This window comes from Plecotus auritus (assembly GCF_963455305.1).
Source record: "Plecotus auritus genome assembly, chromosome: 8".
Classification (NCBI taxonomy): Eukaryota; Metazoa; Chordata; class Mammalia; order Chiroptera; family Vespertilionidae; genus Plecotus; species Plecotus auritus.
This window is the reverse complement of record NC_137782.1, coordinates 45,935,872-45,961,697: the sequence shown is the minus strand read 5'-3', so window position 1 is coordinate 45,961,697 and position 25,826 is coordinate 45,935,872. Positions and strand designations below refer to the sequence as shown.

The window sequence follows — 25,826 nt, the reverse complement described above, 5'->3', positions numbered from 1 at the left end:
CTTTTATGGGAGGGGCAATTCTAAAGTAGGAACACAAGTTAAAAATCTGTTTATTAACTCAGGTAAGAAATTAGGAGGGGCTGAAGTTAGTGCCGAGATAGAAAAATAAGGCAGAGATTCAAGAAATAATTGAAAGCACTTCTGCAGGATCTAGGGGTTGAGAGTGAACAATGGAATACAGAAGGAAAACATAATTTTATAGGAAGGAAATACTGCTATTCTTGAACTTGAAGGGGAAATGAGACATGCAAGTGAAAACAGCAGAAGGTTGAGAAATAAATGGTGAGAAGGAGGTACTCCTTGAAGTATTTGCTTCCTTATGTTGATACTGTGGCTCATGTTTGGGACACAAATATGACTCACAGTTACTTCTTTTGAATCTCACAGTTCAGTGGGAGAAAAAGTTATGTAAACAGATAATTACGATACAATGAGAAAGGGCAACAGGACACACACACAAGCAGGGATAACACTTAGAGGAAAAGGTTCTTCTTGGCCTGGAGAGAAGAAGAGGGAACATATAAAAGGAAAGAAATAACCTAGGGGCCAGTATTTAGAAATGCGGAAATAGTAAGGATGTGAGGATGAAGGTGTTAGGTGACATTACCGAAGAAATTGCTTCTCCACATATGCGTATTAAGCTCATATGCTGCACACCTTAAACTTACACAATGTTACATATCTCAATAAAAATAAGAAGTAAATAAGTAAATAAATAAGTACACTCATGTTTATCAAATAGACCAGGGAGCCAGAATGATCTTCATAAATATCAGATAACATTATGGCCCGCTCGCATTTCTAACTTTTCAACAAAATCTTACTGTTTTGTGAAGATTGAAATTAAAATTGCTTACATCATACACTGCCATGCATGGTCTGGTTCTGCTCCCTCATTTCCTCATCCTCAGCCATTCCTAGATCTCAAATGTGTCATGCTGCTTCTTCACCTCTGAGACTTGCACAGGCTTCGTCATTGTCTAGAAAGCTCCTTTTTCATGGCCAGTCCATGATTCACCTTCCTTTGTGCATAGTTGAGCTGTAAACCTCAACTCAAAGCTTCTTTTTCAGGAAAGTCATTTCATAAATGAGGTCAGGTCCACTTGTCATATACTTTTGATAACATCATATTACTCTCCTTTATCCTACTTACTGTTGCCACTCATGAACCATTTACGATGTGTTATTTCAGACCTGTAACTAGACAGTTAAGGTCTTTAACACTAAGGTTCATATTTGTCTGAGTTACCACTGGATCCCCCCTAGCACAGTAGAACCTCAGATCAAGTGTGCAACACTTGCTTGATTAATGAAGGCACAAATCAATGAATGTGTTGAGAAAGACATTCCGGGCAGGAGAAACATATGAAAAAATACAGAAGATTTTAATTGCAGATAGTTTTATATGAATGGAAGACTTGTGTCAAAAGGAGAGTGGTGGAGGACAGATGAAAATACAGACAAGAATCAGATTGGTAAGCCCCTAATTGCCATGATAAAAAATGATATACTAAGCTACTGAATGCTTTCTTTGGGGAATGCATACAATTTGACTTTTGTTCCATATAACTGGCTACAATGGGTTAAATAAATGGGGGACAGGCATCTGACTGACAGGAGACAAGCTATTACACTTGACTGGATGAGACACATTGAGGTTCAGAAGGAGCATAATGTGAGTAAGAATGGAGAAAAGGAGAATAGGAGACGTTTTAAGGATGTTGGTTCATGATGATTTAGTGAGTGATGAAGACACAGTGAATAAGAAAGAGGAAATCAGATATATGATGTGGGCTTGAATTTCTGGGTGAACCATGGTGCTATCCATCAATAACAAACAGAACACAAGGAAAAGACTTAGGCTTGGGGAACATTTCAGTATGTGGGGATATGGAGCCCATCAGTTCAAGGTTGGGCATCATAAACATGTCTAAAGTACATCTTGGAGATTCCTAGTAAGTAGCTCTGAATACAGAACTGGATTTCCAGAGAAGGTATAGTAAGATGAAGGCGAGAACACAAAGTGGTTAATTAGCTATCATTGCATTAGTCAGCAAAGTAAAAACTGAGTCAAAGTATTGTTCCTCCATATATATATATATATATATATATATATATATATATATATATAGCTAAATGTGACTAAATTTATTTTAATTTTCATAGAAAATACTGCAGAGGAGGTAAGAGCAAGAGTTTAGGGTCAAACTGCATACATTTTTCTGCTGTAATTTGCAAACTGGGTGACCTTAGGTATGTTTTTAACTTTTCTAAGCTCCTATTTTTTGTTCTAATATAGAAAACAGTTTTACACCTAGATGGTTCACTAGGCTTATCTCTGTGGGTTTCAAACAGAAATAATCTTCCTTTACTTCCAACTGCAGGTTTGATGGAGAATTTCCTTTCTCTGTCCTTGGATGAGAGATTCAGAGGATCCAGTAGCTTTTTGATCTCTTATTATGACCATTAAGACTCACTGTCAGATATTTCAGCTATTTGAAATCTGATAGTTTCACATCACCAAACTTCTCCCTCCCTCATCTCCATCCCTGTCAGTGTCTCTATGGGACCCTGCAGAGGGAAAGGGAGACAAGCCTATCTTTCTTCTTCCTAGTTCCCTTATCTGTCTCATCTTTTGTAATCACCTGTTTGAAGAACAGATTAAAGGGAAAGAAGCAAACTGTTGTATGTTTAGCTGATGATATTTGTATTTATCGCTTGACTATTGACGAATCATCACCTGAGTGGCAGGCATTTAAATAATGGTTCTCACACAAAGTTATTTGAGCAGTTTGGACTCTTCTTCCCTGACCCATTCTCTTTGACTGACATCTTGAGACAATTCCTGAGACCACTAGGTTTTAGCTCCTTGGTAGTCCACCTGGCTGGGTAGTGATTACTGGACCCACAGAAAACATATTCATTCTTGCTACCCCAAGATATAGGAGTGCAAGCTTGCCTGACTCTTCCCACATACTCCTTTGCCCTCACAGGCCACTCCATCCAAACTCTAGCCCATGAAATTCTTTAAGTAAGAAGCATTCATCATTCCTCTTGCTTGCATATGCTTCTGAACCCCAGGGCATAGATGTCCCAAGAATCGTCTGGTCGCACTGCTCCAGGGCTTCTGGGTAGGAGATGGTCTGGATCCACTGTCAGCAGAAACCCACATTTTTCAAGACTGGTTTTCTAGAGAATCCCTAGCCAGGAGAAAAATGTTCCTATCTGAAGACATCGTGAATTTTCAGCTTCTATTTAATAAAGGCTGTTGGGAAGCTGAGGGTGAAATTTGAAGCACAAACTTAAACCCTTAAGTTCAATATGACTATATCTAACTGCTGTCTTTATAATTTAGGATTACTTTTACCTATTTGTCTCAATTGTAGCTTATTCTACTAGATTTCCAGTTGGTAGGCAAAATTACATCCTATTATATTCATAGAAATGCTTAAGATTTTAGGGTTGTTGTAGAGGTTAAAGGCAATAGTGCATGAAGGGCCTAAATTGATGTTGCTTATTGTTATTTTTCTACAGTTCCACAAAGCATTAAAGACCACATGACCTTTAACAAATTTAAACTTTTATTATTATAATGTCAAAAGAAAGTAAATAAAAGAAATGACCATTTTTATTGCAGAGCTATGAAAGAACTGAAAATTAAGGGAAAGGTCTGCTGAGTGTACAAGGGTAAAGATTCTGAATCTGTCCTCCACCAATTTGAATAAGAAGAAGCCATGTAGAATTTAGAGTTAGAAAGAGTGGGTGTAGTTATTAGCTTCTCCAAGTATTAGTCATAGCAATGTGTCTAAAGCACTTTTCTCTGCTCTAGAATGAATGCATGTGTCTCCCCAAATTCATAAGTTGACAACCTAATCCCCAAGGTACTGGTATTTGGAGGTGCAGCCTTTAGGAGGTGATTAGATCATGAAGGCAGAGCCCTCATAAAAAGAGACTAGTGCCCTTATAAAGGAAGCCCCAGACTGCTGCCTTCCTCTCCCACCATGTGAAGCCAGAGTGAGGAGACATCATCTGTGATCCAGGAAGATGACCTTTACCTGACACTGAACTTGCCAGTGCCTTGACCTTGGACCACTCCTCCAGAAGAAATGTGTGATACAAATTCCTGTTGTCAGTAAGCCACTCAGTCTATGTTATTTTGTTAAAGTAGCCCAAACAAACTAAGACATGCTCCAGAGTTCAAATTACTCTCCTATAAAACCAGGGAACAGGGAAAACAATTCAATTTTGTGTTGAAAAATCAAGTGATCAATGTTTTTATAGATTTTTTGTTTTAATAGAATAGTGAGCAATTCTACAATTTTAGCCTTGGGTGACATCAAGCTCTGCACAGTGCAAGTGGAGGCCTAAACAGGTGAAGGACTTGCCCAAGGTCACATGGCCAGTTCTTAATTCAGGGCACAACGCACCACACTGTTCTGTAAGTGCCTTGAAGGTGAGATAACTTTCATTGCAGCAGAACACCTCAGAGGTCTTTAAAATGCCTACTTTTATTTCTTGTCATAAAAAAGGATAGATCCTCCCTAAGGTATAAAGATAGAATGGAACTACAAAGATATTCACATCAAAGAAATAGTAAAGGGGAAAAGGCTAATTTTTCTGAGGCTACAACATTCAAGCACAATTAAGAAAGGTGTTACTGTTTTTAATTCAACCACAGCTCTTTGAATTCACCATGGTGATTAAATGTGTCTATTTGTCTCCTACTCCTACAGGGTAGACAGTCTCTGTTCTGTTATTTCCAATACCTAACATATAGCAGGTGCTCAATGAGCATCCAGTTAATGAAGGCCTGGAGCCTATGAGTAAAGGATTTTGCAAAGCTCTTGTATTCAGAAGTCTCTATCTCTCCATCATTTATTCCAGAAGTATAACCTCCATATCTTATTCTTTTGAGATGAGCAGGCTTTTCAGTTCTTGAAATTCATCATTAAAAATGCAGATTGCCTTAGCTGAGGGGAATAACATTCCTCATCAGCTAAAATTCCTCCTCAGTCGAGATTGGATTATAGGATCATTCTCCAGCCAAGACACTGGCTCAGAATAAGCATCTGCATGAAAGGACTCAAAGGTGAGTACTGAAGATGGAGGAGGGAGGGAAGCATGGTGGATGGGAGTGGAAGGTGCAAGCATGGAAGATATTGGTAGGCTACACACAGCTCCCTCCATGCCTGCCTACACTAGTTTGCCTCTTATTCTCATGTATGCATTCTTGGTATAGCAACATTCAATTGCTACATGTAGGCAGTTATTGGACCAAGTCTCAGAAACTATCACACATATGATCAAACATTTCACATTTCAAGAATCAATCTTCCAATAATCTGAGCAATAGGGGGAATAATTTATAAAGATATCAGAAAATCTGGTAGTAACCTAGAGAAATTTTCCATAAATATGCATTATATAACCCAAAAAGAAGTTTGAGTTTGTTCCATCAGCGAATTCAGAAGTAAAGGGGGGAAGGAGGAAAAAAAAAGAAAGCTTCTTAAAAAATCATACTCTGGCATTAAACCAATAATATAGATAGAAGACTGTGGCTAATTTAAATTAAGGAAGGTAATCTTCCTGGTGAGGTCAGTGTTTGCTTTGGGGATTCAAAGTTGAATGATTGACACTAGATATGATCACAAACATACAGTACTGACAAGCTCTGTGGGCATCAGGTAGAGCAGATACATGGTGACTACCCAATGAGGTGGGTATAAGGCTATCAGCTACCACTCCTGGAATACCCACTAGCTACATAGTCCCAGGTTCTGTACCAACTATTTTCCAAAGGATGGAGCCCCTTCCTCACAACATAAATTTGGGGGACCACTGTTGTTTGTTATGTAACTACTAGAGGCCCGGTGCATGAAAATTTGTGCACTGGAGGGGGTCCCTCAGCCCAGCCTGCCCCCTCTCACAGTCTGGGAACCCTCAGGGGATGTTCTACTGATGGCTTAGGCCCACTCTCCATGGAGTGGAGAGGTGACCAGGCTGATCAGGGGAAGGCGCCACCCCAATCACCCCACTGCTGATGCCACTGCTGGCCGTGGCGGCTGCAAGGCCTGAGCCCCGGGCCTCGCAGCCACTGGGGCTCAAGGCTGCCTGAGACCAAGGCTGCCTGAGCCCTGGGCCTTGCAGCCACTGTGGCTTGGATCTGGTAGACGTCCGCCTAAGTAGCATATTACCCTTTTATTAGTATAGATTGGCAAGCTTATACTTTGGTGACAGCTCTTCTAGCTGGTCATCCAGGGGATGGAGTGGAGGGTTTGGGAGGTGTGGACTAAAGCTGGGCTTACAGAAGGGCTTAGAAGAGTTTGAGGTAAGGGAGAGGAACACAATATTTGGAGGGACAGAAATAAATATTTAAATAAAACATATTAGAAATTTGCTTTTTGAAATAATTACCTAATCCAGCTCCTGACGAATCCTTCAGCAAATCTGCATTTGTATTAATGATGTTGCTACTATATATTGTGTGTTTGATGTAGTGGGATGCAATGGTTTCTGAGATCAGTCTATACATGGGCCCAAACTGAAAGAAGATGCTGCAAAGGATCCTAAGAAAATAGGTTACACACACTATCTTCCTTCATCCTTGCAAAACTGGACTGAACAGTTAATACAGCAAGCACTTGGCAGACCAGAAGTCTAGAACTCAGAATGGTAAAAGGTTTTGTTTTAATTAATAGCTGGACAGTGTCCTAAAAATACAGCTAAAAGATAGGCTCACTTTACTTCCCAAATTTGTGTTCTTTCAGCCAAGATGTTTTCAGGCTTCCCAAACCTAAAGGCTTAGCTTCAGCTGGCTGCTCTAAAGCTGTGTTCATTTCATGCTGTCTCACGGCCCTCTCACCTGTCACCACCAGCTAAAACAAGGGGCCAAAGTACTTTGACATTCAAGGTTAAGAACATGTGGTTAAGAGTAAAAACCTTGAGCTCTTTTGAAATTTAAGAAGGTAAAGCTCAGTTGATGCTATTTTTTCTGCTTAGTGAAATGATTAAAACATATACAGCAAACTTTCCGAGGTGGGAAGGAAGCTATTTTTATTGCACTTGCAAATTTGCTCTAAGTTTGAAATTATTTCTGAAATTAATTTTTAAAAAGTCCACAGAAACATGAAGTAATGTCTTTAGGGGGATATATTCAAAATGAAGATGCTGAGGGTCCACTATTACTTGAGCATTTGAAATTGTCATTCATTTTTTTCACTGGTTGACAGCATACAGATTATGTGAATTAATCATTTTCTATGGCAAATGCATATGTCATACTTTAAAATATGAATATTATTTTATAGGTTTAAAGTTGATTCATAAGATGTAAATTATAAGCAATGATAATATTATCATTATTATTGATTACTAATATCAATAACTAAGATTATGGTGATGATGTTAATGATGAAAGTAAAATATTGTAATTAAGATCTTAAAAATCCAGAGGAATGTTTTTGCTTAATTATGACATAAAATGTTATAGCATTAAATTCTAGCATCACTGAAAACATCTCAAAGCTCAACAATAAAATCACAAAGAGCAGAAAAAAGCCCTCAATCAAATAGGTAATGATTTGTTGACAATGTGGCATAATACCTAACTAAATATATATACTTTCTGTGTTCAGATTTCAGCTTTGCTAGGGAGATGATGTTGAGCACAGCATTTAAACAGTTTGTCTATTTTTTGAAAATCCAAAATAAGATTGGCAATGATATAGCTCATGGGTGAGCTGTAACATCAAATTAGATAATGCTTGCTAAGTGCTCCGAACAATGCCTGGCATGCAATAAGAACTCAATAATTCATCGTTTTTAATGAGATGAGTATCTTATTATGAGATTGTAGAAAGCAGGAATCAAATATACAGGAAGCTCTGCCAGAACAGATTCTGCATCTCAATTATTTTCAGCATGCAAGGTAGAATCTGGAACAATTGCAGGTCAAAAATATTCTATTGATTTTGAGTGAACCTAAGATAATGAATCAAAGATTTAGACTTGATCTCAGGGAATATAATCTCACATGTGAAGTAATACCAGTATTTTTACTGTAACTTCATGTAGAAAAATTCATAATGATATTTGTGAAGTGCTGGTCTCATGAGGACACTGAAAACTCTAAGAGAGCAAGTAAATACCTGTTGCCAAAAGTCGTACAATAAGAATGTTTCAAAGTCAGAATTTGAATTTAGACAATCTGGAACTATGGCCCATGTTTCCTCATGTTTCATGAAACTATGCATTTTCTCACACACATACACAAACACACACACCTTACATGAAACTATGAAAGTATGAGAAAAAATGGATTTATGCAGAGACAAAAAACAAAAAACTGAAGACCTATCCAAATAGAACATAGCATTGATTAAGCATATTGCCAATATTCACTTAAGGGAACTGAGTGTCTTCCAGTATATTTTAAAGGAAAGGCCTAAATTACACTCTTTTTAGTTGAATGTGTATGATAAATCATGGCCTCAAATGATTAGTGATTTTTTCCTCTGATGAAGAAACACAGGTTATATTTAAAATAATTTGAAACCACTGAAAAACTTTTCTAGAACATGGGTACCTCATAGGCATAAAAGAATATTTCAGCCACAGATAATGAGAAGGCCACACAGAATCACATTCTTAGAACAATTTTACCTTAGGTTAACAGAAAGTTGAGCTTTATTGTGGACTGCTTTATAATCTAGAACAGAATCTATAAATTGTTGTTAGAAGAAAAAAATCCTATCCTATTCAAGCTAGATAGTGAAAAGTTCAGCACAATAAACTAAATGCCAACTTTGGACGTTTTATGCAGGAAACTAAATAACCTGTTTTTCATATAATTGCTACATGTCTCCTATATTAAGGACTCATAAATAGTTCAGATGAAAAAGGTATCTGGATTTTTTTCTGGAAAATTGGAGAATGTAAGAAACAAAAACAGAGGCTGTCAGAGTCAACAAGTGCAATGGAGAGCCCGGGGATTCAGCAGCCTGGAGAAGGAGTGAGTGGCAGGTAGTGAGAGGCACACTGCCTGGAAGGAATCAAGGAATGAGGTACACAACCCTTGCTTCAGTGAGTGAAAGGAGCTAGGAAGGGAAGGGTGGCAGGCAGAAAACAGGAAGAATCCAAGAGAATAAGGAACAGAATAGACCAAATGGAAATTATATAAAAGGTAAAATAGAAAAAAAATAAGCATGGTTGTATATATTTTAAATGATCTTTTTTTTGGAATTGGATACAAATATTATTTCAAAATGAGGTAGTAGGAGAAAAGGGGGAGGATAAATGGTGCTGGAAGGAGACTTGATTTGGGGTGGTGAACACATAATACAATATACAGATGATGTACTATAGAATTGTACCCCTGAAGCCTATGTAATTTTATTAACCAATGTCACTCCAGTAAATTCAACAAAAATGATTATTAAGAGAAAGTAATATACATGTGCAAAAAAGCTAGAAGTAATGCTACCAGTTAACTAATTATCTACACCAGCATGTCTCTCTACAAGGATGATTCATTTTAAGTCCTTGGAAACCCTCTATTTCAGACTTCACTTATCATTGCCATGACAACCCTTTGCTAGTTCATCAGCACAGCACTGACCATTCTACAAATTCTCCTCTGTTTGCCCACCAGATCTCCTAAAGGAAATACACTTTCCTTTCCGAGGGCACCAGCAAGCATAATAGAGTCTGGGGATGTTTTAAGGTAGCATTGATTTCTCTCTGAATCACTCAGCGAAACTCCTTGGGGCTTTGAAGTGCAAATTTCAGAAGAAAAGTTTCCAGGGAATAGAAGTCTTCTGAGTCGGGTTATGATCGATAGGGAACAAAATAGAAGTGACATATTTATGACTAATATATTTTCCTGCTGAAACAAGTCAAGTTTAAGTCTTTTGTGGGTAACTGCCCTGCTGATTGTGAAGAGTCCTGTTACATTATAATCACTCTGTGATTCTCGTGGTTGTCTAGTCAAAGTGAGGTGTCTGAAAGTATTCGGAGAGGGAAAATGCCATAAGGATGTGCTGAAGCAGAATTTCAAGCAAGTCAGCATAGCTGTAGAATGGTGGGAAGCTAGCCAACTGAGCAAGCAAGAACCCACAGCAGAGCTCTTTGGAAACAACGGCATCAGGCAAATTTGCCATGAAGAGTCAGAGTTTTAAAGAGTGCCAGGTTCTACAAATAGCTATGGTTGCCACAAACAAAAACGCCACGACCCCATGCACATCTTTGGAAAGAATTGCAAGTTGTTATTTTATTGTGGTTGTGGACATATTTATGCATAAAGATGATATTCAAATAAAACCAAATTATATATATATATATATATATATATATATATATATATATATATATATACACACACACACACATCCTATATAATAAAAGGTTAATATGCAAATCGACCAAATGGTGGAACAACTGGTCACTATGACTTACACTGACCACCAGGGGGTAGATGCTCAACACAGGAGCTGTTCCCTGGTGGTCAGTGCGCTCTCATAGTGGGAACGACGCTCAGTCAGAAGCTGGGCTCACAGCTGGCGAGCTCAGAGGTGGTGGCGGGAACCTCTCCCTGCTCTGCAGCAGCGCTAAAGATGTTCTACTACCAGCTTAGGCCTGTGGAGAGCAGGCCTAAGCCGTCAGTCAAACATCCCCCAAGGGCTCCCGGACTGTCAGAGGGCATAGGCCAAGCTGAGGGACCGCCCCCCACCCCCACCCCCCCCGCCCCGAGTGCACCAGGTCTCTAAAATATATATAGGGAGAGAGAGAGAGAGAGAGAGAGAGAATTAATTTATGTGTAGGAAAGTCCAGCTAAGTGTACTGGGTATCCTGCATTTGGGTCTGAGTTAAAATCAAGGTTTGTTAGGGTTTTATTTCCTTTTTTGGAGGCTCTAGGTGAGAATCCATCTCTTGGTTTTTCTAACTTAGAGGCTGCCCACATTCCTTGGCTCCTGGGCACCTTCCATCTTCAAAGGCAACAGCGACCATTTGAGTCTTTCTCTTGGTGCACCATTCCGACACTGACTATTCTGCCTCCATCTCCAAATTAAAAGAGCCTTGTGATACCATTGGGCCCACCGCGATCATCCAGAATAAACTCTGTAGCTTAGGGTCAGCTGATCAGCAATCTTAATTCAACCACAGTCTTTCTTTTCCTTTGCCATGTAACATAACATATGCACAGGATCCAGACTTTCAGATGGAGACATCTGCATGGATCACTTTTCTTCCTACCACAGTTCAACCTGGGGCCCATAGAAATTCGAGTCCCTTCAATAAGCAAAATACATTCACTCCATTCCAAGTGCCCAAAAGTCTTAGCTAGTCCCAAAACATGATGGTGGGCAGGCATAGAATACTAACATTTACAGATATTTCTGTACAAAAAAAGGAGAAAGTCAAAGACAAAATAAAACTACAAGTCTCAAGAAATTTTGAAATCCAGATGGAAAATTCCACTTCCAGGCACCAAAATCTGTATTTGTCTGTTATTGCTGCTGTAACAAATTACTATGAACTTAGTGGATTTAAACAATGCTGACTTTTTAAATCTTATAGTTCTGGATGTCAGATATCTAAAATGGGTCCCACTGGGTTAAAATCAATATGTTGGTAAGACTGTGTTCCCCTCTGGAGGATCCAGATGAAAATTGATCCCTTGTCTTTTCAAGTGTCTACAGGCTCCCCACATTCCTTGGCTTGTGGAATCTTCCTCCATCTTCAGAGCTAGAAATAGTCATTGGAATCTTTCTTATATCACATACTCTGACACTGACTTTCTGTCCCTCCTTTGCACACTGAAGGACTTTTGTGGTTACATTGGGCCCTCCACATAATCCAAATTGATCTCCCTATGCTCAAGTAAGCTGATTGGCAACCTTAACCCAACCTACTGTCTTAATTTCCCATTGCCATGTAACCTAATATATTCAAATCCCAGGTCACAGGTCATAGACATATTTTTGTTGTTTGTATCTACTGCACCTAGTTTCTCTTTTCTTATAGTCTATGAAGTCATTATAGGGAAGGTGGGGTCTTTTACATACTGTATTTCTGCAGTGCTAGCCTCATAGATCAATAAATATTTGTTGAATAAATGTAAGCAGCAAATACACCCTCGTGGAAATTAAGTTATTCTGTGCATTCATATAAGAATAGTTACATAGCTATAATGGCATACAAATTCTAAAACAGGAAAACATTTTCAGTCAAGGAAATAATGATGTGAGTAGTTTCCCTGATAATTCCTTGATTTATTTTGCACATAAATAAAATAATAATAAGCCTCAAGCTATCTGTAAATTGCTATGAAAGAAAAATGTTCTAAAAAATAAAAAGGCCAGATAATATTTTCTTAGGTAAAATATATAGGATACTTACAGTTTGAAAAGCATACTTCTTGAATATACAATAAGTTAAACCTTAGAGTTTTCTAAAAGATTTACCAAGACGACGAATAATGACAGAAATAAACAAGTGAATGAAAAATGAAGGTAGAGCATAGGCATTATTTCTCTGTTTTGTTTCTTGAATATTCTCCTTGCTCAAATGATATAATTTCTCCTGTGAACAATTTAAGTGAAGCATGGATTCTGGTCCTTTGATATGGGAACTACTGTGTAATTGGGTGCAGAGGTGATGCTATAATTGATGGAAGCATGACCTTGGCTAGTTCATAAGACACCATGCAAATTAGTAAATAAGACTCAGTTCCAGGTGTAGATACGAATATGATCTATTCCAAGGTTTCTGAATGAGAGTGGGATTAGCCCTTCTCTCCCCTTCCACTGAGAGTCCTTAATGCACACAACTGTACAGCAGAGCCGGAGAGAGGGATGGTGTTGATGATTGGAAGCAACTAACATCACAAGAAACAGTCAGAGACGTGTGTGAAATTGTGAGGGGTCTAGGAGGAAGAAATGATTGTTTCCCTTTAAGTGTTTAGCATGGGGGTTACAGGTTTCAAGTCATGAGACCATGATGCACAACTGACCATGTCAGTAACAGCAGAAATTTGAGAAGCACAGGAAATGAGTCACAGAGTTCATGAAGGCTCAGTGGGGCTGCAAAGGCAGAATTTTACATTAGAGGTGGAGGGAGGGGAGATTGGTCATTGTGAATTGACAGACATTTCAGACAACATGGAAGAGGTGAATTTTTAAATTCATACACCAGTGAATGGTAAAATGTAGGTGATATAGTATTATCCTTTAATTAAACTTCTTAATGTAACTGTACCAACAGTACTTGCAATATGTGATGTAATTAAAGTCATGATTTCTACCCTTTCTAGAAGGCAAATCAGCACAGTGGTTACATAACTGATGTACAGGCAGTAGCTTAACTTCTACACAGAGTTCACGAATCCAGGCTACTCATCTTCTCTAGACCTGTGGTTTCTTTATCTTCAAAGTGAACAGGTTGAAGGAGATGAACTCTGAGGTCTTTTTCTGCTCTAAAGAAAATATGCTTCTACAATAGAAATACACCTGAGAGTCTCTGTGGTCTAGTCCCAGATACACCATATTAAAAAAAGTGCAGTCCAGCAATTAACCACTAAATAAAAAGAAACACACCAAAACACGTCTCCACCTCTGCAGGACACAAGATGAGGAAGACATTCTTTCTGTGCAGGAAACTTCTTAAAAATCTTCCTTCCCCTTTGCTACTGCTTTCAATATTCTCTGCACAGATGGGAGCTAATCCTGGAAATTTTCTCTCCCACTCTCGGCATCTCATCTCTCTTGAACACCCACCTAGACCAACAGCATTCTCTCTCTCTCTCTCTCTCTCTCTCTCTCTCTCTCTCTCTCTCTCTCTCTCTCTCTCTCTTTCTCTCTCTCTCTCTCTCTCTCTCCCTATCTCTCCTTCCCTCCTCCCCTCCCTCCTTTCCTCATCCTTCTTCCTGAGCTCTCTATTGGATACATTAGATCAGCCAAGACAAGGGCTAGCGGAATCAAAGTAAGGGATCAATGAAATTGCTCTCACGTGGCTCCTATTAGACGCTGATAAATTTGTCCCTCCATGACTCAATGTTTTAACTTTATTTCTTGGAAAATTTGCCTCAAGAAGACATGTGACCTTGCCTCATACATTTTCCTTTTGTCAGCCTATGCTGGGGCTGAAATTAAAATATTTTGGGTCTGTAGTATAAATATAATAGAAGGACAACAAACTATCTGACCCAATTTTCTTTGATATTATATTTCTATATGAAAAGCAAATAAAGTCCTTATTTTAACCTTAGCCTCTCAAAACTTTTATTCTTTCATCTTTAGAGCAAAATCCAAATGAAACTTCAGTTGTTGAAATACAGATGTATGCATATTTTTTTCTTATTTACCAGAGCATATATCAAAACCCTGATTATCTAGACAAGAACATTTAGGAACTTTCAGCACGGTTAACACTCACACATGCATTTACATTTTAGATAGAAAAGGAAAAATATTGCACTGAATAATTACAATTGTATCAAATCCATGACAATATTTTACCTAAATATTAGATTTGATTTCATATGCATAGAAATCTTTTTTAAACGCTCAATTTAAATCATTGCACTGCAGTGTGTCCTCTCCATTGCTTTGAAGTCTGTCAGATGGAGTTTGAGAGGAGGCTAGGAACTGGGCAGAATGTTCCTAAAACACTTTGAGCTCCTCAGATGAAAGGTGCTATTTAAGTACAAAGTAGCATCAGAAATTAAACTAATTTAACAACTCCACTCATTTCCGTGCCAAGACCAAACTCAACCTCACCTATTGGGTGCCTTGAGGCATAATCCTTACATTAAATTTCTCCAATAAGGGTGTTATAACTTTGTTTCCTAAAACTAGTTCAGAAGACATGTCATCCAAAAAGGAAGACTCCATAAACATCAATGCTATATCTGTACACTGCAAAAAATCTCTCCATTAGGGAGTAGAAAACAAGTTGAACAAATGATATGTGTTTCTAAAGAGATTGAAAGGGTTACTCTCCCCCTGAGTGGACAGCATCCCAGATGTTTTTCTTTAATATTGAACAAAGTTCCCAGTAATAGCCACTGGACTGAGGGTGGGTAGGAAGATACTGCTTCATGTTTTCTCCATAGTTTATATTTTCTATTGGAAAAAAAAAAATGAGGCTTGGAAGCAGCTGGCTAGAGGGGAGACTCAAAGTTGTTCTTTGAGTAAAAAAAAAAAAAAAAAAAAAAAGAACTGTGGACTGTGGAGAAATGGTATTCTCCCATCTAAAAATTCATTTAAAATTACCTACGCTGACAGGCATGGCTCAGTGGTTGAGCATCAACCTAAGAACTAGGAAGTCAGGGTTCAATTCCCAATCAGGGAACTTGCCCTGGTTGCAGGCTCAATCCCCAGTAGGGGGCGTGCAGGAGGCAGCCGATCTCATCGTTGATGTTTTTATCTCTCTCTCCCTCTCCCTTCCTTTATGAAATTAATAAAAATCTAAATTAAAAAAATAAAATTATCTGCTATGGTATTTTTCCTTTTAGATGCTTTTATCCTAAACTAGAGGCTTGGTGCACAGGATTCGTGCACTGGTGGGGGGCGTGGCCTGCGGGGCTTAGCCCTCTGTGGGAGCGCTGCTCATCCTGGTCAGCTGAGTGGCACTCCCACTGTGGGAGTTCACTGACCACCAGGGGGCAGTTCCTGTGTTGACCGTCTGCCCCCTGGTGGTCCATGTGCATCATTGCGACTGGTTGACCAGTCATTCTGGTCATTCCACTGTTCAGTCCCTGGGCTTTTATTATATAGGATAATTTTATTTACACAAGTACTACCAAATTTATGGTCTCTTTTTTCAAAAATTAAAGCATTACTGATCATGCAGATAAATTTTCAATCTACCTCTATCTTAGTCCATTCAAACAACTTAACAAAAGGAAGACAAACAATCCAATTAAAAAATGGGCAAAGGACCTAAATAGATACTTCTCCTAAGTGGACATACAGATGGCCAAGAGACATATTCAAAAATGTTCAAGGTCACTAATCATCAGAGAGATACACATTAAAATGACAATGAAGTGCCACCTCACACCTGTCAGAATGGCAATCATCAACAAATCAGCAAATGACAAGTGCTGGCAAGGATGTGGAGAAGAGGAAAACCTTGTACACTGCTGGTAGGAATGCAGACTGGTACAGCCACTGTGGAAAAGAGCATGGGAATTCCTCAAAAAATTAAAAGTGGAACTCCCATTTGACCCAATGATCCCACTTCTAGGACTATATCCTAAGAAATCCGAAACACCAATCGGAAAGGATATATGCACCCCTATGTTCATAGCAGAGCAATTTACAATAGCTAAGATCTGGCAACAACCCAAGTGCCCATCAGTATATGAGTGGATAAAAAAGCTGTGGCACATTTACATCATGGAATACTATGCAGCAGTAAAAAAGAAGGATCTCTTACACTTTGAGACATCATGGAGGGACCTGGAGAGTATTATTGCTAAGTGAAATAAGTCAGTCAGAGACAGATAAGTATTACATGATCTCACTCATATGTGGAATCTAATGAACAAAATAAACTGATGAACAAAATAGATTCAGAGACACAGAAGCATGGGAGAGACTGATGAATCTCAGAAGGAAGGCGGGGGTGGAGAGTGATTAATCTGGAACTTATATGCATATATGCATAGCCCATGGACACAAACAATGGTGTGGGGAAGGTCTGGAAGGGGTGTCTGTGGGGTAAAAGGGGTGGGAGGGACATCTGTAATACTTTCAACAGTAAAGATGAGAAAACAACTGCATTCTATTACTGTGAGCACTCTTAAATGTTTTCCTATTTAATTACCTGTGGGTTATCAAATTTTCCATGATGTAACTTTTAACATTTTCAGTAATCCTGAATTCATGTCTGTTCTCAGGAGTGGAAGAGTGTACTGTTGAGGAGACATCACAACACAACTCTGTCTACCCAGGAAGAAGAAAGGTTTTCCCGACAAGTTCACCCAGGAGCCTCCTGCCAGGATCTGGGCCCCTGGCCCCTTCCTTAAAGGTCACCCTAGTCCTTTAGTTCTGCACACCCCAGGATCTACTAGCTGACTTCGGACCATTGCTCAGTCTCACTATCCTTCAGTAATCCTAGATGATTCATCACTGCACTGTGGACTCCGGTAATGACACTATCCAAAAACCACAATTCCTGAAATAAATGAGGAATCATCAGAATGAGTCAGGAGATAGAGGAAGAGCCCCTGGAAGAGTGTTTCTATGGCATCCTTGCTGGCCCTGCCCTCCTACCCTCCACACCCAGTTGGCTACTTCCCATTGAGGCAATCCAGGAGCCAGAGATGGAAGGGTATTGTTTTTTTAAGTTGTGTAGAGAAGAAAGTCAAAGAGACTTTCTTTGACTTTATTAAGATATTAAGAATCAGAAACAAGTTTTGCGATGAGGGCTGACACAAATTAGTGTCCTGGATAGGCAAGACGAACACTGAAGACTGGACAGGGGAACCAACCCATGCAGTGTGAGACACAAAGCACCACTGAAAAATGACACACATTATGGAGACGAATCAAGCACTGTGGCTGGGTGCTACTAAATAAGCCTGTCATCTAAGCCTCAATTGGGTTCCACATGCACCATCAACCTTCTGATTGTAATGTGTATACCCATGTATGTTTGCTCATAAGAAAAACTGAGCCTTGCGATTCTAAGAATTCTTAATGTTTATATGTGTGTATATGTACATGTACTACTATGTGTATATATGCATACATGTATAAGCATATAGTCAGCCTCATTAGCTTGGTTAATGTGATTCAATCCTGTGGTGGGAGTATTCTCAGTGTGCTGACATCATGAGACTATAAGGTTAGGGTCCAGATTGAGACTGTAGTAAATTCATAAAATTAATAAAACCACCTGGCATTCCCACAGCTATTTCTGCTTTGACATATTTTATGACTCTGCCATCAGAAATAACTGTAACCCTCACGGGGAGGCCTAGACCCAATTAAACAAACTTAAGAAAGAGTGACATCATATAGATATTAGTTTTGCATATCAGGGGACACTTGTTCTCTTAATAATCTATACCAAAAACTCCTTTGCTTTTAAAGAACGTGTTAATTAATGAAATGAATAACTACAATGGTTGAGATCTTATAGGAATTGAATAAATTCATCAATACATATTGGTTGACAATCAATTTGTCTTCAAACAATCCTATGAGGTGGTTGATATTACCCTGATTTTACAAATAAAAATATTGAGGCATAGAATGTTAAGGATTAGGTGCAAAGTTTATAGCAAGCAAGAAACAAGAGAGGCAGGACAGAAAGCCAGAACTGGTTCCAAGCCTCACAGCCAGGCTGGTGGCAGGTCTCCAGGTGACCAACATACAGCCCCTCCCCTCCAGTGTGTGGGACCACTCGGTGCATCGGTGATGTCAGCAATGCCTTGTAAATTCATGAAGTTGACTTTAGGATCTCTTCCCTGTCAGTTTCCCTAATCCCTACTTCAAGCCTCCCACCAAGTGAAAATTAAATCAGATTAAACCAAACCTGCCTGACTCCCTATTCCCTAAATGCTGTCTCAATTATCTCCCATCCCTGGCCCCTCCCTGTTTCATTAACTAATTGGCTTCCTAAATACTGCCGCTTTATGGAATGCGCTGTGGATTACTGTGCCATGGGGCAATGGCCTGGGCCTATAGAACATCAACTTCCACTGCCATGGGGTTTTACAAACCTCCTTCTGACTGTCCCACTCTTGTCTCACATGCCCAGTGTCTGCTTCTGTATATGACAATGAAAATCAAGCCTAGGCCAATCCTTAATGCATCCTTAATTTCACGAATCAGTTTGTCACGTTCCCTCCTCATTCAGTTGTTCCTGGTAATGAAATTTCCTTCTCTAGATGAAGTGAGGCACCTCTAAAGTAACAAGGAGTGAAGAACAATAAATACCCTGGGATCCACGTGGCTGCTCTCAACCTGGGGACGCGGTTGAGCTGCACCCTTCATGGGCGTCTCCAGGAGAGCCAGAAAGATAGGCCGCATTGCTTATGTCAATAGATTATGTGAATTGAGCCTCCCTTCTTTGTGAAACCACAATTTTAAATCCTAGACGTTATTCCCAGGACCACCGACTCCAGGATTAAAATATAACTGGTAAAAGACCATACCACACACAGCTGTCTTTAGGCCCTGGTTACACTCAAAATGATCAGTTAAGGAAATGCATAATCCCATTTACAACTCTAGCATGATGATAATCATCTGAATCTCTGCACCTTTTTGGAATACATCAAAAGAGTTTGAGTGCCACATATAAAATAGCCATGATTTCTGTAAATGATACAATATTAGCAAAACATAATTAAAGCCACAATCTCCTAGTGATCTTATGAAAATACTCCTAATGTTTAAGGTAAATATACATGGTACAGTTAATATCTGACTTATTTAATGTAAATCATACTATCATAGTGAAAGTCATCATTAATTTTATATTATTTTTAAAATTTTAGTGCTTGAAGTGAGCATCCAAGCCCTGTTCTGGTGTAACATAGAACAGAAACTGCAACAAAGTTTACATACATTCTCATTTCATTTATTGTCTGTTATAACCTAGGTAAAATAATATGTATTAACTGAAAAAATAATGCAATTATATATAAATAATGTGCTTCATGCAATTTGTTCTATTTTTCCATTAAAAGAAATGCCTTCTGTTCATCAAATCTCAAGTTGCTTTAGCCTGATGTTCTTGAAGTTTAAAAATGTGATTACCAGTTTTTTTCTTGTACTAAATGATAACTCATCATAAAGTGAGCCAGTCAACATCACAGAGCCTTTTTAACATCAGCAGGTTAAAAGGAGAATTGACATAAAATTCACAATTACATAATTAGAGATAATGAGTGCCAGGCCTTGCAAATGAACATTTGGCTGCCCTGGGTCTCAGTTTTCCTTTCATCCCAACACTTAGAGATTTGCATTTCTATAAAGAGATTAGACTGCTTTATATTAAGATCCATTTGCTTTAAAAATTATAGTTTTTCAGAACAAATGAATTTTTATTCAAATTCTCCAGTGATCACTTTGATGGATACATTTTACAATACTACAATTGCCTTTTCGAGTTTATTGGGATTTAATGTGTAATTACTTTCCTTATTACAGACTGTCTCTGAAATTACACATTTCAGCATAATGGAAATCCATTTAATTAAATGTTGCTGATGACCATACAGACCCCTGAATCACTATACTTTACCTCTTATGTAGGCTTAAGGAAAACTTATTTTCCTTTCAGAATTTATGAAATGAAAAGAGAGAACATTATAGGTTTGATTTTAAATAGAACTGCAAAATTTCTTGAAAAATTTTGAAGTTATCTTACAAAAGTTCTTGTGCTAGGAAGATATTAAACTAAGAAAAAAAAAGATATAAGGAAAAAAAGCTTTACTTACCAGGTGTGAAATTGTATCGAGCTGAAAATCCCATAGATTCCAGCTCGCCATCAGCAAAAAATTTAATCCACAGAAATCTTCCACTGGATTTTATTGTAGGTGGATTTTGTTTTCCACAAAAACGTCCAATTATTGGAGAAAACCCAAAAGGTCCATCTCGAACTTCAATATGATCAAATTTGCACTCCCAAGATGGTTCAATAGAGTACTTTTCATCGAAATAAAGTTCAATGCACTGTCTTGGGGCGGCTGAAAAATAGAAAAATTATATCTAGAAGGCCCTTCTGACATCTTTAATTTTATTTTTCTGACTCTACTTCAGATTTTGTCTGCACATCTATCAAACTTTGAGCATGAGACACGTGGAAAGACAAAGTCAGCATGCTATCCCTAGCTTTGCAAGTAATTTTTCCATAAGGAAATCTAAAGGATGATCCTCAGACATTGCACAAAATATTATTCTGATATCAAATAACCATTTTGTTGCCCAACACAGAAGTAAATAATATCACACTATTTTTGTGAAAGCCTGCTAACTCAGGTTTAGAAAGTAGGGAGGCATCTTTCTGTCATGTTTTCTATATTTTCTGGACTACCCAGTTTTAAGGTCAGATGCCACTTGAGAGTGGTGTGGCACATAGTTATACAACCATTCCAATAGTCCCAATCAGATGGTCCTGATAAGATCAAAGTGAGTGTACAAGACAATGAAGAACAATCTTTCTTTGAGTACAAATCTTACCATATCACTCTCAGTTTCAAACTTACTCAGTAACCTTCGTAACATTTCCAATAAACTGATCAAAACAAGACATATAGGATCCTTAAGGTTACTCTCCAGCCCACACTTCCAGTGTCTCCTTACTTTGTGTGCAACCCAAGCTCAGTTCTCTTCAGCCAAGCCTTCTTCTTCTTTTTTCTTTTTTTTTAAGATAACACACTCTTTGGGTTTTAATGTATTTTCCCACTTTCTTGAGTATCTAAATACCTCCAATTTGTTAACTCCTGTTTATACAGGCAATTCTCATTTAAAGGAAACCTACTCACTAAAGACAAGACCATATCTACTCACCTTTTTCCAGCACTCAGCACAGTACTTGTCAGTGAGGACTTCTCAAAAACATCTTTGTTGGTGACTTGTACATGAGCTTCTAATCTTCATAAATGTGTTTACAGCTCTCTAAGCCATAGTGAATGGAATTCTAGGGCAGTTCTAGAAACCTCCGAGTGGGTGCATTTGCTAGTTACCTTTTATTCTTTCCTTGTGATGTCCACACAGTTCCCAATGCAGGCATTCTCGACTGATACTCAGCCAAGATACCCCAGAACAGCCAGAACAGTTGTTGAAATAGCCACACACATCTTTCTTAGTTTGTAAACAGCTGTTGACTTGAGTCCTCTGAGTGCTTCTCAGCCACTTGGCCCTCTTCAGGGACCAAGCCCCTCCAAACACTTGAAAGTTAACTCCTGGCTCAGCCAGGCCTGCTCCTCACGTGGCCAGAAATCATTCTGAATGACTGCTGTTCACACCACACTGGTTCTTAGATATGTATTGAATATCACCCTTGAAGGCTTAAAAATTAAAGCTTTGCATGCATGGATGTCAAAAATTTATGTAGGCTTGAGATACATGATGAATTGGAAATTAGAGACTTATAAAATAAAAATGTAATCTTGATGCTTTCCAAAGATAAAATTGAAGCTTAATTGGTTAAAGGTCAATGCATGTTAAAATACTATTTTATGGATGATTTTTAATCTCTAAAATTGTTTCTGTGTCTTTGGACATTTACAAGTAAAATCAAGAATAGTTCTATCTAGCACTAACGTGTATCACATAGGTCAACAAATATAGTATCTACCATAACAGATTTGAAGAGATATCAATGCTTTTTTTAAAATCTGCAAATTGGAAAATATCATAAGGAATTACCTGGAAAACCATGTTTTTTTCCCCTGAAGTCTAATAACAAAAAAGCATATGCTTAAGAAACTGGACCTATTCATGTATTAGCATCAAAGTGCCATTTGTATGTACTATTATCCAATAGAACATATCTGTTTATCTCTTCCTTGATAATCCAGTATCAGTTTTATGAGGACACAACTGTCAGAATAAAGGATATTTCTTTTAGAAATAAATATGTAATGTATGTTTAGGGAAAGGGGAAGCTAATTTAGCTAAAACTCTATCAATCAACATAAATCCATGTATTATCCCTATTAGGAAATACATGGTGATCTAACATGAATCCATTTATTTGTTCCTTTATTTTCATTGTTGCTTAAGTTCTGTCCAACATGGATGAATCAACCTCTCAATGTTCCTTCAGGAAACATGCTATCATACAGCATTAGGTAGACCACATCATATATGGACAACTCATTTTCTTTGGTCCAGAATGTTGAAGTTAACTACATACACATCTGAAATTCCACTAACTGAATTTTAGAAAGTAGTAACATAAGTTTAAAAAAATAAGTGTGTCATATAGTTTTGTGGCAGATGAAAAAATTAACAATTATAGTGTATGTAAACTATGTGCAATTCTCTAGATCCAACTCCATAAACGTCCATTTCCATTTTCTTTCCCTTCAAATCTCTCAAGTCACAGCTGTCTTTCACTGTCAAACTCTCTATAAGCCATTTTTTATCTGAAATAGCTTCCTTTTCAAGAGGTCTTAACCTCTTTGGACATGTTGAGAACTATGAACACTTTCACCTAAATACTACACATTTATATAGACTATTGCCTCCTATTTGAGGGAGTTGTAGGACATCCTGAAATCCATAAAAAGGACCTTTCCTTCCGTGATTGAGACTCCACCTGTATTGATTACAACTTATCTTTTTTAAAAATATATATTTTATTGATTTCAGAGAGGAAGGAATAGAAAGATAGAAACATCAATGATGAGAGAGAATCATTGATCTGCTACCTCTTGAACATCCCACACTGGGGATCGAGCCTGCAACCCAGACTTGTGTCCAGACTGGGAATCGAACTATGACCTCCTGGTTCATAGGTCAACACTCAACCACTGAGCCAAGCCAACTGGGCACAATTTATCTTCTACCATTTGCAACAGCATGGATGGAACTGGAGAGCATTATGCTAAGTGAAATAAGCCAGTCAGAGAAAGATAAATATCACATGATCTCACTCATTTGTGGGATATAATGAACAACATAAATTGATAAACAAAAACAGATCCAGAGATAGAGAAGCATAGATCAGACCGTCAAACCTCAGAGGGAAGGTAGGGGAGGGTGGGAGTAAGGGGGAGAGATCAACTAAAGAACTTGTACGCATGCATATAAGTCTAACCAATGTACTCAGATACCAGAGGGGTGAGGGCATGAGTGAGGGTGGGGTGGGGTGTGGGGGGGGGAGGATAAGGACATATAAATAATACCTTAATCAATAAAGAAAAATAAAATAAAGAAACTTGACCAACCCTTATCCCTCTTTATCTTGTATTTTTAATTTACCTTTTCCTACAGAACAGGCAATCCTTTACAGAATTAAAGATGACAATTTCCACCATTAAAAGAGAAGACAAAGGAAAAAAAGAAACTTAATTTCCATGGTGGGGACATCAATACCCTCAAGGCTCCATTCACTGGGAGCTGGCTCCACCCCCTGCTGTGTCCATGAGAATACACACCCTGAAATGACTAACAAATTCTAAATTGCCTCACACAGTAGGAGCATTTGCTTTGAACTGATTTTTTTTTTCCCTGTGACATAGCAGCTGGTTCTTTGGCTGTTCCCTGTTTCCTGAAACTTAGTCCACTCAGCTGCTGTGACCTTATATCTGAATTCCAGCCCAGCCCTCTGACTTCTCCTTCTCTTTACTCTGCCCATCTCTTACACATTGTTTCCCAGAATTCTATGTCTTCTTTCCTCTTTCTGGAGACCAGTGCTCTGGGTGCAACTGCCATCCCAATGGAGAGCTATTGTAATATAATGATGCCTGCAGCTTTATCTAAAACCAATGAAATCAAAACTTCTGGGGACAGACCTAGGCATCTATGTATTTTTAAAGAGTTCAAAAACAGTGTTCCAAATACTCTCTTGATGATTTTATTCAGTATCTTCAGCAGCAATCTCTATATCCTCAACAACCATATCTAACATCCTCAACAACAATCTCTATATTTGTGAACCATAAATATATATTTTCAGCCCAGAACCTTCCACTCAGTGAAAGATCCATATATCCAATCTCTTATGAGACATCTTCATAAACACCAAAATTGAACACACTATTTTTCCTTTAAACACTCTCTACCTATATTCCTTGTCTGGTGCAACAATTACATCTAAGAAGTCACCAAGTCAAAAACTTGAAGATGGTCCTGGGATCCCCTATTCTCTCATTCTCATAGCTAGTCATTCATGGTTCACTTTCCTAAATACAGCTCATTCCTTCCTTTGATCCATCACCAATGGCACTTCTATAGTTCAGGCTTTTACTATGATTCATGTTTACTTGTTCTTTCACAATAAGTTTCAAGTTAACATTCTTTTCCTTTGGTCGTCTCATCAAAATCTCATCTTTTTAATTCTCAAAATTATTTCAGCGGTACTTCCATTGTCTATAATTCAAACTTTCCTGGGGGAACATTGGGAATCCCAAGTTCTCCTGTATCTGAGACAGCTTCCTTGCTAGTTCCTGTCCTCACCCACTGCAGAAGCCGATGACACTACATGTGGGTCCTGAGCACACCGTACCTCAACTTCATTCCATAGAGAGAATGAGCATCTCCTACATGTTCTTCAGAAAGAAACGTGAACATCTCCTCCTCCCTGTAGCCTTCTTGTCCTTCCCTATTCCACACACAGTGCTAGTTGGGAACTTTGCATTATTTCCTGAAAGTAGCATAGTCCCTACACCATATGGTAACTTCCACAAGTCAAGGGTCATGCCTGTGTTGTTTGGCACCCTCAGAGAGGTTGTATCTTGGTAGTTGTTGCAGGAAATATTTGTTAAATAAATGTATGAATAAAAATGACTAGTATGAAGTATTTCAAAAAGGCTATAGAAGTATGATTAATAGTAACAGGAGATTCTTGTTACCAGTTTTAAGTTTTGTCCTTCCTGTCCTTGGGAATGAATACAAATATGTGCATGATATTGAAATCAAAGGTTAGCAATGCTTTTTAATTCTAAATAATGATAAATGTGAAAGCCCATTAACATGCAAGGACTGGATGTTAATAATTCTGAATTAATTATTTAAATGAGAAAACTAATTAATTTTATTATTTTTAATAATTTGAAAGTTAAAATATAGTTGCTTCAAAACACAAATTACATGAATTTAAACCTCAGTTTACTTATCTGTAAAATAGGCACAACAAAC

At 38.2% G+C, this 25,826-nt stretch overlaps 1 protein-coding gene across 5 annotated transcripts in view; it reads right to left on the bottom strand.

Annotated features, from left to right (window-relative positions):
* The window catches only part of NETO1 (neuropilin and tolloid like 1), a 95,589-nt gene that overhangs the window by 65,376 nt on the left and 4,387 nt on the right, over nucleotides 1-25,826 (bottom strand). For all 5 annotated transcript variants that reach the window (XM_080686599.1, XM_080686598.1, XM_080686596.1 and 2 more), the window contains exon 4: nucleotides 20,456-20,704. In XM_080686599.1, coding sequence (XP_080542725.1) covers nucleotides 20,456-20,704 — 249 coding nt within the window. The remainder of the gene's footprint in view (nucleotides 1-20,455; nucleotides 20,705-25,826) is intronic.